This window comes from Hypanus sabinus, chromosome 11, assembly GCF_030144855.1.
Source record: "Hypanus sabinus isolate sHypSab1 chromosome 11, sHypSab1.hap1, whole genome shotgun sequence".
In the NCBI taxonomy this organism is placed as follows: domain Eukaryota; kingdom Metazoa; phylum Chordata; class Chondrichthyes; order Myliobatiformes; family Dasyatidae; genus Hypanus; species Hypanus sabinus.
In genome coordinates, this window is record NC_082716.1 from 68,894,207 (window position 1) to 68,908,837 (window position 14,631).

Here is a 14,631-nt window from a genome sequence, read left to right on the forward strand (position 1 = left end):
TTAAGCACAAATGTTTCTTTAAAAAGCAATTGAAATTATACCACACACAAAATGTTGGAGGAACTTAGCAAGTCAGGCAGCAACTATGGAAGGGAGCAAACAGTTGATGTTCCGGACTGAGGTCCTCCCTTTAAATTTGCTACAGCTTCCACCCTATCCTCAATTTACCACATGTTCCGCTGGTAATGGTAATGCTTCCCAGCTCTTTTATTTCTGCTGCATTGACAACTGCATTGGTGCTGCTTACCTCACCCAAGCTGAGCTCATTAATTTAATTAACTTTCCTTCCAACTTCCACCCCATCCTCAAATTTACTTGGTTGCTTTCTGACACTGAGGCAGAGTCATTCGTCCATGGTACGGGCCTATCAGTGGCATCAACAGAGCTCTATGGACTAAATAAATGTACAGAAGGGATAAGCCATTGTCGGGGCAGCTATTGGTGGCAGTAGGTCGGTGGCGAGAGTAGAAGTGACGGACTTTGGCTCAAAAGAGGCTTCAACTTGGAAGAGGTTTCGGCTCTGTGTAAAGCATCTGTTAAGGTTCCTTTTTTTCCCCTCTCTTACTGTAAATGGCTGTGGTGTGTTCTTCATGCTGGATGTTGGAGAACTGGGAGACCCAGTGTCCCAGAGAACTACATTTGCCCCGTGAAGTGCATCCGGCTGTAGCTCCTTGAAGACCGTGTTAGGGATCTGGAGCAGCAACTGGATGTCCTCCGGCTTGTACAGGAGAGCGAGGATGTAATTGATCAAAGTTACAGGGAGGTAGTCACCCTGAGGTTGCAGGAGGTGAGTAGGTGGGTGACTGTCAGGGGAAATGGAAATAGGTGGTTAGGGCAGAGCACCCCTGTGGCCATTCCCCTCAATAATAAGTTTACCACTTTGGATACTGTTGTGGGGGATGACCTCCCTGGAGAATGGCATGGCAACTGGGTTACAGGCACTGAGCATGCATCCGTGGTGCAGAAGGGAAAGAGAGAAGGTGGGAGCAATTGAGATGGGGGCTCAGTAGTGAGGGGGATAGATGAGAGAATCTGTGGACATGAATGGGACACCCAGATGGTATGTTGCCTCCTAGGAGCCAGGGTCTGGGATGTCTCAGATCGCACCCACACCATTTTGGAGAGGGAGGGGGATCAGCCAGATGTCTTGGTACATATTGGTACCAATGACATAGGATGGAAAAGCAATGAGGTCCTGAAAAGAGAATTTAGAGAGTTAGACAGAAAGCTGAGAAGCAGGACCTCCAGGGTAGAAATTTCTGGATTGCTGCCTATGCCACACACTAGTGAGGATGATTTGGCAGATAAATGTGTGGCTAAGAAGCTGGTGCAGGAGCAGGGATCATTGGGATCTCTTCTGGGGGAGGTATGACCTGTTCAAAAGTGACGGGTTGCACCTGAACCCAAGTGGGACCAATGTCTCACAGGCAGGTTTGTTAGAGCTGTTGGGAATAGTTTAAATGAATTTGGCAAGGGGGTGGAAACCAGAATGAAGGGACTCAGGATAGGATGGGTGGTTCCATCTGAAAAGGGCCTCCAAATCCCAACACCTGGGCATCCTGATAAAGAGCACCTTAGATCCTTTTGTAGAATGCCCATGCTTGAACAGATTTTGAGACAAAACTTTTTATTGCCTTCAGCTCTGAGCTTCAGATTTTTATCAAACTAAACTCAAATGGTTCTCATGCAATGTGAATTAATGTTCTCCAGAACAATACACACAAAATGCTGGAGGAACTCAGCAGGTCAGATGGCATCAGACTGTGCAGTCAGACTGTCAGGAAGGGTAGGCAGGTGATGGGACTTGGTTGCAGCCAACAGACTGAGTATCAAATCATTAGGGATGCAGAATCAGAAAGAATAGCAAATACGGTTCTCAAGGTGTTGCATCTAAATGCATGGAGTATAAGAAATAAGGTGGATGATCTTGTTGCACTATTACATATTGCCAAGTATGATGTTACGGCCATCACTGAATCGTGGCTGAAGGATGGTTGTAGTTGGGAGATGAATGTCCAAGGTTACACGTTATATCAGAGGGATAGGAAGGTAGGCAGAGGGGTTGGTGTGGCTCTGCTGGTAAAGAATGGCATCAAATCAGTAGAAAGCTGTGACATAGGATCGGAAGATGTTGAATCCTTGTGGGTTGAGTTAAGAAACTGCAAGGGTAAAAGGACCCTGATGGCGGCTATATACAGGCCTCCCAACAGTGGCAGGGAGGTGGACCACAGATTGCAAAAGGAAATAGAAAAGGTGAGTCAAAAGAGCAACGTTATGGTAGTCATGGGAGATTTTAACATGGAGGTCAATTGTGAAAATCAGGTTGGTAATGGATCTCAAGTGAGTGAACTTGTTGAATGCCTAAAGATGGCTTTTTAGAGCAGTTTGTCATTGTGCCTACTAGGGGATCAGCGATACTGGATTGGGTGTTATGTAATGAACTAGAGGCGATTAGGGAGCTTAAGGTAAAGGAACCCTTAAGAACCAGTGATCACAATACGATTGTGTTCAACTTGACATTTGATAGGGAGGGAGTGAAGCCTGATGTAGCAGTATTTCGGTGGAGTAAAGGAAATTACAGTGGTATGAGAGAGGAGATGGCCAAAGTAAATCGGAAGCAGCTGCTGGCAGGGATGTCAGCAAAGCAGCAATGGCACACGTTTCTGGGAAAAATGAGGAAGGTGCAGGACGTGTGTATTCCAAAAATGAAGAAAGACTCAAATGGTAAAATAGTACAACTGTGGCTGACAAGGGAAGTCAAAGCTATTGTAAAGGCAAAAGAAAGGGCATACAACAAAGCAAAAATTAGTGGGAAGACAGAAGATTGGGAAGCTTTTAAAAACCTACAGAGAGCAACTAAAAAAAATCATTAGAAGGGAAAAGATGAAATACGAAAGCAAGCTAGAAAATAATATCAAAGTGGATAGTACAAGTTTTTTCAAGTATGTTCAAAATAAAAGAGAAATGAGAGCGGACATAGGACTGCTAGAAAGTGAAGCAGGAGAAACAATAATGGGGACAAAGAGATGGCTGATGAACTAAATGAGTATTTTGTATTATTCTTCACTGTGGAAGGCACTAGCAGAATGCCTGATGTTGTAGTGTATGAAAGAAGAGAAGTGGGTGCAGTTTCTATTACAAGAGGGAAGGTGCTCAAAAGACCTATACGTACGTAAGTCACCCGGATCAGACGAACTGCACCCTAGGGTTCTGAAAGAAGTAGCATTAGAGATTGTGGTGGCATTTTGAAAGAAATTATCTTTCAAAAATCATTGGACTCTGGCACGGTGCCAGAGGACTGGAAAACTGTAAATGTCACTCCAGTCTTTAAGAAAGGAGGAAAGCAGAAGAAAGCAAGTTATAGACCAGTTAGCCTGACCTCAGTTGGTGGGAAGATGTTAGAGTCAATTGTTAAGGATGAGGTTATAGAGTACTTGGTGACACAAGACAAGATATGACGAAGTCAGCATGGTTTCCTTCAGGATAAATCCTGCCTGACGAACCTGTTGGAATTCTTTGAGGAGATTACAAGTAGGATAGATAAAGAGAATGCAGTGGATGTTGTATATTTGGACTTTCAGAAGGCCTTTGACAAGGTGCCACACATGAGGCTGCATACCAAGTTGAGGGCCTGTGGTATTACAGGAAAGTTACTAGCATGGATAGAGTCTTTGAAAACGCAAACACGAGGAAATCTGCAGCTGCTGGAAATTCAAGCAACACACACAAAATGCTGGTGGAACACAGCAGGCCAGGCAGCATCTATAGGAAGAAGCAGAGTCAATGTTTCAGGTCGAGACCCTTCGTCAGGAATATGCTGTATATAAGTGATTTAGATGATGGAATAGATGGCTTTGTTGCCAAGTTTGTAGGTGATACGAAGATTGGTGCTGGGGGATGTAGTGCTGAGAAAACAGGTAGGATGCAGAAGGACTTAGACAGATTAGGAGAATGGGAAAGAAAGTGGCAAATGAAATACAATGTGTGGACTATTTTCTAAAATGGGGAGAAAATCCAAAAATCTGAGATGCAAAGGGACTTGGGAGTCCTTATGCAGAACACCCTAAAGGTTAACTTGCTGGTCGAATTGGCGGTGAGCAAGGCGAATGCAATGTTAGCATTCATTTCAAGAGGCCGAGAAGACAAGAGCAAGGATGTGATGCTGAGGCTTTATAAGGCACTGGTGAGGCTCACCTTGAGTACAGCCGGCCCTCCTTATCCGCGAATTCAACCAACCGTGAATCGTGAAAACCCGGAAGTGCTCTTCCAGCACTTGTTGTTCGAGCATGTACAGACTTCTTTTCTTGTCATTATTCCCTAAACAATGCAGTATAACATAGCATTTTACATAGTATTTACATTGTATTAGGTATTATAAGTAATCTAGAGATGATTTAAAGTATATGGGAGGATGTGCGTGGGTTATCGTGGATCGGGATCGAAAAAAATCGGAAGTTCTCTTACTAAGTAAGTCGGAACAGGTACATCTGGTACCTCCGGTATTATTTAGCATAGTTAGTCAAACGTTTGCATTCATATATAGTATATATTTTACCTTTCTATACATATAAAACACTTAAGAATGTATGCTTCAGCTCTGGGCTCGGGAAGTTCCCGAGTTTGATCTAGTGACAGACCGCTATCGAGTGTGCTCTCCACCATGCCGGGTTGACCTGGAGGATCAAAAACTCAAACCCACCAAACCCAATAATTAATCCACTGCATTGCTTAGTAATAATTGTAGCTTTCATCGGGGCAGGGCCTTTCTCACTTTATCCATTAAAATTGTTCCGATCGTTGACCGACGAAGCCTAATGCTTTTACAATGACGGATGGTGTTTCACCTCTTTCCAATCGCTTTATTATTTCCAATTTATTTTCAATAGTTATCGTGATTATTTTCGTGAACAGAGACACTGCGGATTCAGATCTCTGCTGCTGGGTCCACCGCACTGAGACAGGTTAAATAAGGTCTTGGGTTCCGCTGGGTTCTAAGATCCACCGCATTAAGACAGGTTGAATAAGGGACTTGAGCATCTGCTAATTTTATTATCCACGAGGGGTCCTGGAACCAGTCCCTCGTGGATAAGGAGGGCCGACTGTATTGTGAACAGTTTTGGGCCCCTCATCATAGAAAAGATGTGCTGGCATTGGAGAGGATCCAGAGGAGATACACGAAGGTAATTCCAGGAATGAAAGGGTTATCATACGAGGAACGTTTGATGGCTCTGTGTCTGTTCTCACTGGAATTCACAAGGATGAGAGGAGATCTTGTTGAAACCTTTTGAATGTTGATAGGCCTAGACGGAGTAGATGTAGAAAAGATGTTTCCCATGGTGGGAGAGTCTAGGACAAGAGGGCACAGCCTCAGGATAGCGGGTGCCCTTACAAAACAGAGATGCAGAGAAATTTCTCTAGCCAAAGGCTGGTGAATTTGTGGAATTTGTTGCCACCTGCAGCTGTGGAGGCCAGGTCATTGGGTGTATTTAAGGCAGAGATTGATAGGTTCTTGTTTGGACATGGCATCAAAGATTATGGGGAGAAGGCCGAGATCAGGGGTTGAGAAGGAGAGAAAAAAAAAGTATCTGCCATAATTGAATGGTAGAGCAGACTTGATGAGCCAGGTGGCCTAATTCTGCTCCTATGTCTTATGGTCTTGCCTTTCTTGATGTCCCTATCTCCATCTCTGATAACTTTTATAAACTCACTGAATCTCTTCCCACCCTGTCATTGGTAAGAAATGCTATCCCTTTCCCTCAGTTCCTCTGTCTCTGCTATATCTGTTCTCAGGATGTTCCATTCTAGAACATCTGAGATGCCCACTTTTTTTTTAAAAAAGGGTTTCCCTTCCACCACCATTGATACTGCCCTACCTGCATCTCCATTTCCCACACATCTGCCCTCACCTAATCCTCCTACCATCCTAACAGAGATAGGGTACACTTGTCATTTCCTACCACCCCAAATGGTCTCTGTATCCAGCATATCATTCTCTGTAACTACAGTCATCTCCAATGGGATCCTACTTCTCCCTCCTCCCTCCCCGTTTTCTGTAGGAATTGCTGTCTACGTGACTCCACCTATCACCTCCCACCATCTTACTTCATCCCATCTTCTCTGCTCACCTGGTTTCACCTATCAGCTGCCGGTTTGTACTACTTCTCCTCTCTCTGCCTTCGTAATCTGGCTTCTTCTCCCTTGCTTTCCAGTCCTGATGAAGAGTCTTGGCCTGAAACATCGATTGTTTATTTCCCTCCATAAATGCCAACTGAGCTGCTGAGTTCCTTCAGCATTTTGTGTGTGTTGCTCTGGATTTCCAGCATCTGCAGAATCCCTTGTGTTGATGATTTGAAATTGTAACTGTAAAAAGATTTATTTTGCCTGTTGAACAGTTGACGATTTTGTACTTTTAGTCTAACACCCAGCAACGTAAACCTGTGCGTAAGGATCGCAGTACCGAGGAGAACTACCAGCTTTCCAGGTGGACTCCCTTCATTAAAGATATCATGGAGGTATGTTAACTCAAGTATGAAGTATTTTCTTTCTTAATCTACTGATATATTGATTTGAATTGAACTTGCATGAATGCACGTTCTTGTTCCATTTAAAGACAGTATTCAAAATTAATTTGTTAATATTTTATACAGAATTGACAGAATTTAGATTGAAAAGTACCATTGTCTTGTTTGCACCTGAAAATACTGAAGCAGCTGATGTCACTTTCCATTTGTTTGCTCTATTTTGAAGCCCTGTAATTAGAACAAATTAAAAATAATTAGCAATTAATAGAATAATTTCGAAAGCATTATATATGTTTTCTTTACCTGTTTTATTTATTTTTTTCTCCCCTCCTCTTCCCAGTTGTTTAAATTGTGTCAGCAGCTAGAACTGTCAAAAATTCTTGATGCCCTTAAATGGAGCAAGAGACATTGCTCCTTGTTCAGTTTTCACTGCTGATTGCTGTAATTAATCCTGATGACAGTGAAACGAAGGTAGAAATGGTTTAAATGAAGATGGAGACTACAGAGAGGGATACTATTTGTATTTTCTTTATCTTATTTTGAAACCTCAGTGAAACTGGCTGGAAGAGGTGTAGTTAATAATTGTTGGGCAGGTTGCAGCTGCTGTGGGGAAGAAATGTGTAGATTCAGTTATTTTTGAGAGTTCAGATGGTCAAAACCTAAGCTGGGTTGAAAATAATATGGGCTTGAATTTTTGTGTTCAACTGAAATTGAATGCATTGAGATTTTTGTTAGCACATCAAAGAGATAATGACCAATAGCAGTTGTACATCACAAGGCGTGTGCTCTTGGAGGCCTGATTGAATTGAGCTGGCTCTTTTCAGTTCCTTGCAGGTAAATAAGTCCCAGGCTTGTGAGCATCTATCACCTGAGTTGATGGGATTTTCCAGCATTGTAAAGGGGAGCTCTGTTCATTTCAAGTTTAATTGGCATTCAACCCATGATTGCCACCAACCGAAACAGCCAGGGTGCCAAACACACAACACCAACATTCACGTAGAGCACAAGGCACATATCGCACAGATAACTTAACTATAAACATACGGTCACACAAAAAAAAATATATAGCCCAAGTTTCTGAGTGATATGTCCAGTAAATTGATGATGCATTTGTTTAGACCAGGACTATAAGGTAAGTTCAGATTTTTTAAAATTACTTTATTTTTGTGTTTAATTGTGCTTAATTTATTAGTATTTAATAAACATTTTTAAAATCTTTCTGATATTGAAGGAAACAATATTAGAAACATTTGAAATGTTGTTAAGTTTAGTAGATTTTAACAAGGCATACTTCCATCAATGGCTGTCAGGGTGTATACAGAGCCTCAGCTGCCCGTCAGCTGTGTCCTGGCTCCCATACTGTGGAATTGGGGGCCCCATTGTGACCGGACTCGTGCAGTCATACAAGGTTAGAATAGGTTTGGGGAGAGCATGGGAGATGAGTCCATACTGGTATTCCAAATCAGGCATGACTTGACCCAATGAATAGTTCACTATTCTTAGCAAATCAGAGGAACTATCAAATGTTGAATGTGTGTTCATTCTAAATACCAACAAACACTGAGGGGTGACTGAAGGTCTCTAGAAAGCATTTGGATTGGTAGAAATGAATTTATGGATTAAGTTCCAACAGTAACACTGAACGAGTGAGGCATGAACAATGGCAATAACTGTTATCTGGTTAAAAAGCAACTGCTAACTTGTTTGGTAAACACTGCAAAAGCTCATGACACACGGATCACCAGTTGCATTGCTGAAGGCCAATTCAGCTATTGTGGATTTGGTGAAAAACTTAAAGCTGATAGATAAATTGAGAATTAATAGCTGCTTTTCATGATGTAAGATATGCAGTTGCGAGATCATTAATTAGAGGATTAGAGAAATCACTTCTGTTCCAGATAGTGTAAATGCAAGCAATTTCTGAAAGGGGGAATGCACTAGGTGTAATTGCATGAGAAAGGTAAAGTTTTGTATCTCGTTTAAATACCAGACCCTTAAAATGCCATCCCAGAACTAGCTTCTCATAATGCAGGCAGTCATAGCCAAGGACCTGTGAATCTATAAATAGCAGCAGGAGACTTAATAAACAAGTTATAGTTGGAATCATTCATGGCCAAAGAACCATCAATGCATCTTATCCATAAGATTATAATGAGAAATGAATCCAATGTTGAATGCAGAGGGAATTGTTATGTCCCTGGGCTTAAAATGGACATAACCTGTTTTACAACAGGTTGTCTTTGAATTTCCCAATAGACCTGTGCATCTTTCCTGCCAATTTACCTCCAAACAACTGAAATTAAAAATAAGATGAAGAGATGAGCCTAAATCACTGCACAGGTCTATTGTCAAAATGGCTCAAATATAATACATACTTGTTTCAAATATAGTCTTAATTTCCACTGTATCAAACTTTTTCAGTTACTTTTAATGCATATTTTCAATTCAAATTTAAATTTTTCTCAATGCCTTTTGGCACACCGGGCAGCAACATTGTCATTTCTATAGCATTTTGTCTGTTTTTTATGAGACGGAGTTGCTAGCTCGACGCTCGACCCAACACAGACGGGAAACGTAAGGGATCACCACTACACCACCAGCTGAACAGATGCATATTTTAGTGCCTGTTTAAGACACAAGATCTTTAAAACTTGTTGTGTTCATAGCAGTATTTGGTTATTATATTTTGTACAGGATTCCATTGCCAACAAGCTTGATTCCCATGAATGGCCTCATTGCTCGGGCTGCAGTGCTGCTTGGAATGGCTCAGGAGCTGTAAGGTACACATTTCCTTCAACTGTGCTCTCAATCTTTTTGCGACATGAATCAAATTAACAAAAATGTGAGTAACACATACAATAACTGATTACGGCTTTATCCAATTTACCAATATAATTATGCTGCTATATTTTAGTGTTCAAAAATGTCTTAATTCTACTCAGTGCCTGCCTATATTATGCAACTAATATTGTTTCAGATGAACCTATAGGAATATATTCTGTTCTAGACTATTAAAATAGGAATACATGTTTTGCAGTATTTTGGGTTTTTTTGTGTATTGCGAGAGTTGGAAATAGAATGTCTGAACAGAATTTCTGTTGGTGTTCTTAGCTGTATGGTGAAATATTGCAATTCAACACTATAAAATTTACAAGAAATGACACAAGAATAACATAAAACTTGCAACATCTCAAACTATTGATGTTTTCTGATCATCTTGAACAGAAAGCCTTTAATGGGCTGGATGCAATGTTCTGTGAAAAGAAGTAATCCTGTTTTCTTATCACATCTATCTCAAGAGGGTGATGTCTTCACAGTTAACTGTGCTGCCTAAATTTAGTAAAATTAGAAATCTGTTATTTACATTGCCCTTTGCAGCACTTATTTTGAATTTCAATTTCTTGTCAGAGATTATTTAAGAAAAAGAAATAGATTAGGTCATTTGTAAGTGGAAATATCTGGATGTAATTACCTCAGGAGGTCTTGGGTTTTTTAGTGAACAGTACTTGTAACTATCTTTCATTAGGTTGTTAAAATTCTGGACATCTTTTTTCTCTTTCTGTATAAATTACATAAATTCTACAAGTTATCTAGACTCAGACACTAAATATTAACTTATCTTTTCTGTTTAGTGCTCGACAGGGGAACAAAAGCAATCTCCATGATGACCGCAGAAGTGGTTTAAAACTAATTGTATTTGTAATAGGTGGTATAACGTATTCAGAAATACGCTGTGCTTATGAAGTTTCTAAGGCCAATAAGCTTTGTGATGTCATTATTGGTAAGTAGTTACTCACCACAATTCAATTCAGTTCATTCAAATGATTATATAATTTATGCTTTATTCATAATGATCTGATTTATCATATTGGATACATATGAAAGAGTAACCTTACCTTGAGCAAAGTATGGTACTATTTTAAAATCATTGGACTGATATAGCAGATGTAGTTAAATGTTACTGAAATTATGTTTCTTATTCATGCCCTAGGGTCAACTCATATTCTTACACCCACAAGATTACTTGATGATCTGCAGAAGCTGAACAAGTAAAAGTGCCACACGAGTTAAAGTTGGCCACTTGTATCAATTGCACTTAACGTAAATAACAAGAGCTTAACATCCATGTAATGAAACTTTGTCTAAAGTATTTTGATAAACAAAGTACACAACATATATTGATCAGTTCAAGGATTCTAATTTAATTACACTATTAATACTGTAATGAATCTTTTGGGAGAGTCGATATTGGTAAAGTATTTCTGTTTTGACTTATTGCCTGTAAATCAGTGAGGATACCATACTCTGACCCGTAATTGGTGATCACTAGTAATGCATATGTATTTTTAAAACGTTGACTATATAAGAGTCTTTTCAGAGTAATGTTGCTTATAGGCTTTGTACATTTTATAGCTATGTTTTGAATATATTGCCCACAATATACTGTATATGTCTAACTTAGGAATTGAATAAAATTGTAACATTTTCAACTTAGTTATTAAATCTTATATTCTATCTAATATTGCATTGTAAATGTTTTTGCAAAAGCATTTAAGCCTTATCAAAACTAGGAATGTACTTTAGGTAAACATTTTTGAAAAGAATTATATTAAACAAATTTGCCACTTAAAGTGCAGTTGCATTCTGAAATACTTCACTGTAATCAGAGAATAATGAGTATGGTCTTTTGCAATGAAGTACCTATAAGCAATAAAGGTGTGCCATCATGTTCCTTTATGGTGCAATGCAAATCTTACCCTTCAGGTGCTAATCCAGGAAGATAGCAACCAACATGTGCAGTTTTCCTTCTCTGAGGTGTACTAATGTGACTTGTGTGTAGAGCCAAAATAAGAGGCTGGAAAAGATACTGGCTGTGTATTGAGACGATTTGCATAGGCATGTTTCAACTGTCATTTTTTTTGTTTAGCTATGAAATATATGTAACTGGAATATTTTCAGCATTGAATAGTTTCAGCATTTTGTTGTGCAGAATGCCAACTACCAAGCACTGTATGTATTCTGACAAGCTAATAAATTAAATGCTGCAAAGAGGCAACTGTGTTTTGTATTGGTATGAATACCTTCTGAAAAACTGAACCCAAAAAATTGAATAGAAAACTTAAGCAGATCTTTAAATATTTAATGAGGTGTATCAAGAGGGCATATATTGGTGAACCAGAAATATTATTTGAAATGAACAACAAAAAGTATTTTGGTGGGTTTAGTATTGTGCTAGGATGTGGTATAACGTAAGTTTGTGACTTAATCCCTGCATACTGAGTTCTGTACTCTAGCAATGTTCGAGGATGGTGAGATATGGATGAATCTTTTCTACAGACAGAAAGCTTAAAGAGAAGTTATTAAAGACTCTGTTCCAATTAATTTGAGAAGTGATACAAGTTAAAAGCATAGGTAGTGCTTGAATGTCTTTTATTTTTCTCAGAAAGTGTTGTCTAGTTTGGGAGATTTTTATTAAAGTTGATCTTACAATTCAAGTTATTATATGGTAAATAAATGGTAACAAAGGGGCCATTTTATTCAACTCTGCATTTGGACAAGATTTTAAATATTCTCCAGCCACAGAAATATTTAAAGATGACTTGTTGTTATTGTCACATTGCAGGAGCATTTGAAGTTCCATCTTTGCCAATTCTCAGTAACAAACAAATATATTTACTCTTTTTCAAATCTGAGACCCATGACCACAGGTGTGCCTAGGTATCACACCATGGAGTACTTACAGAACAAAGTTCAAGATAAACTGTAGGAGGTGCAGAACATGTTTCTACATCTCCTTTATCACCACGATCCAGGCACCTGAACAGCTCTTCCAGGGAATGCAGGCATTCATGAGCACCTCGTCCAACACTGCCAATTGTTGTGGCCCGCTGTAATCAGTGAAACTAAGTGCAGACTGCATTGCTGCATCACCGAGTGCTGTACTCTGTATGCAGTGGTCATGATGAGCATTTGAAAGCTGGTTCAATTCGCCTCCACATCATCACCCCAGACTGTTTGTTCTCTGGATCCTCCATTACATGGATGAAGCCCAAAGCAAAGTAGAGGGACAGCAAGTTATAGTCTGCCTGTGTGATCTGCAACTCAATGGCATGAATATTGAAATTTCCAATCTTGAGTAACTATGTCTTCTGTGTCCATTTCTGTCTCCAAGTCCTTTTACATACCCCTTCTTCAAACCACCCCCACTCCACCCAACCCTTGGTTCCGTCTCCCTCACTGGCTACACCAATCACCCACGCACTCTGACACCTCTCTCCATCACCTCTTCTCCACTGTTCACATTTGACTACCATCGCTCTCTTATTTAATTTAATTCACCACCTTCCTTTCTTATTACATTCTATAATCTGCAGCCCTTTTGTTGTCTCCACCAATCACGTCTCAGCCTCTGCCACCATCTTCATTCCCTCCCCCCTCCCACCAGGTTTCATCTGTACAAAGTTCAAATTAAATTTATTATCAAAGTTTGTATGTGCAACCCTGATACTTACTTTCCTGGGGGCACTCAGTGCCAGTGGTGTACCAGTGAAAGGTCCTGACTTCGAATCTGGCTGGTTCCTTGCACATTTTCCATCTGTGCTGAGTTGAGCATGGAGCTAGCAACTTGGTCTCGTAAAAGAAACAGTCAAATGCTATAGAAATGGTGGCCACCAGGTGTGAAAAGGAACAACAAGGCATTCACATTAGGGAAAAATAATACAATGAAAAACTACACACAAAGACTAAACAAGCAACCAATGTGTAAAAGACAAACTGTGCAAATACTAAATAAAAATCCATAATATAGTAACCCATAATACTAACATAGTAAGTAAATAGATCTGAGAACTTGTACCTGAGCTTGCATGCCTGTGGACTGCAGCGAGGAAATTATGAAATATGAATTATTTCAGTTGCCCAGGAACTGTGTGCATTGGGCCTAATTCCTTAACGTTATACAAGCCACGTTTGGTAAATCCAACACAGTCCAGTTTATTTCCATGATATAGTAAATCTTCAGTTAAAAAGGCAAGTGTTTCACTAGTTTTACTTTAAAATGTGCACGTTAATAAAAATTGGAGTAAAACTTTGACTTTGGTGCTGGACTGGCAGATTTTCTGGACTGTTATTCAACCATTATTAATACTGCAACCAACTTGTAAATCACTTGTTTCTTTAAGATCTTACACAGTATTATAACAATTTTTACAGTGAAACCAAAAGGTTTCAAGATATGCGACTCTAGTGAATTTGAAGAGAGTCTGGGAACTGGGACCCTGGTGAGTTTAAAGGGAGCACAGAAAGTAGGGTCCTGGTGAGTTTAAACAGAACATGCCAAATGCCACTTGCTAGACATGCCAAACCATGAGGATTTCAAATAATCAGTGGATTATTGGTGATTATAAATTAAGTATATTTTATGAATCAAATTTATTATTTTAATTTAAAAATGTATATTTTCTCAAATCGTCAGAGACATTCTGGTTAGCCCTGAACCAGCAAATCTCAGCAGAAACATCAGTCAGAGTTCTATAATAAATCCAAACCACATTGAGAATCAAAATTACATTGAGAAGGGTTGAATATTTAGGCAGGGTTCATGTCCGAATTTTTATCTTGTGATTGATTGCCACCATGAGAGAAGACTATATGAATTTTAAAAGCCATTTTTTGCAAATAAATTAGTGGTGGCTATTTTAATATGAAAGAAAATACTGCCTTAGATATGCCTTCATTCAGTGGTTAACTCCATTAATACTGCATTGGCAGAACTTATTTGCAGAGTATTCCATACTTCTGACTTTGGCCTTGAATATGGTAGAAACAAAGGTTTAGAGAGAGTCAAGAGGTGAGTTAATCATCGCAAGAAGCCCATCTCCTGACCTACTAGTGTAGCCATATTTTTATATAGCAGGTTAGAAGAGGCCCAGTTGAGTCACTGGTCAATGGCGACCCTCTCAGGATTTTGATGATGGGAACTTTGGCAAAGATATTAAACTATAGGTGATTGGATTTTCTCTTACTGGAGATGGTCATTGGCTGGCACTTGTATAGCAGGAACATTTTCACCATATCTAAATGTTGTCTAGGACTTTCTGCTCGCAGCCGT

At 39.6% G+C, this 14,631-nt stretch overlaps 1 protein-coding gene across 2 annotated transcripts in view; it reads left to right on the forward strand.

Annotated features, from left to right (window-relative positions):
- Positions 1–11,568, forward strand: part of stxbp3 (syntaxin binding protein 3) — a 55,299-nt gene extending 43,731 nt beyond the window's left edge. For both annotated transcript variants that reach the window (XM_059984661.1, XM_059984662.1), the window contains 4 exons: positions 6,414–6,512; positions 9,216–9,301; positions 10,154–10,302; positions 10,513–11,568. In XM_059984661.1, the coding sequence (XP_059840644.1) occupies positions 6,414–6,512; positions 9,216–9,301; positions 10,154–10,302; positions 10,513–10,574 (396 nt within the window). In that variant the 3' untranslated portion in view covers positions 10,575–11,568. The remainder of the gene's footprint in view (positions 1–6,413; positions 6,513–9,215; positions 9,302–10,153; positions 10,303–10,512) is intronic.
- The last annotated feature ends 3,063 nt before the right edge of the window (positions 11,569–14,631 follow it).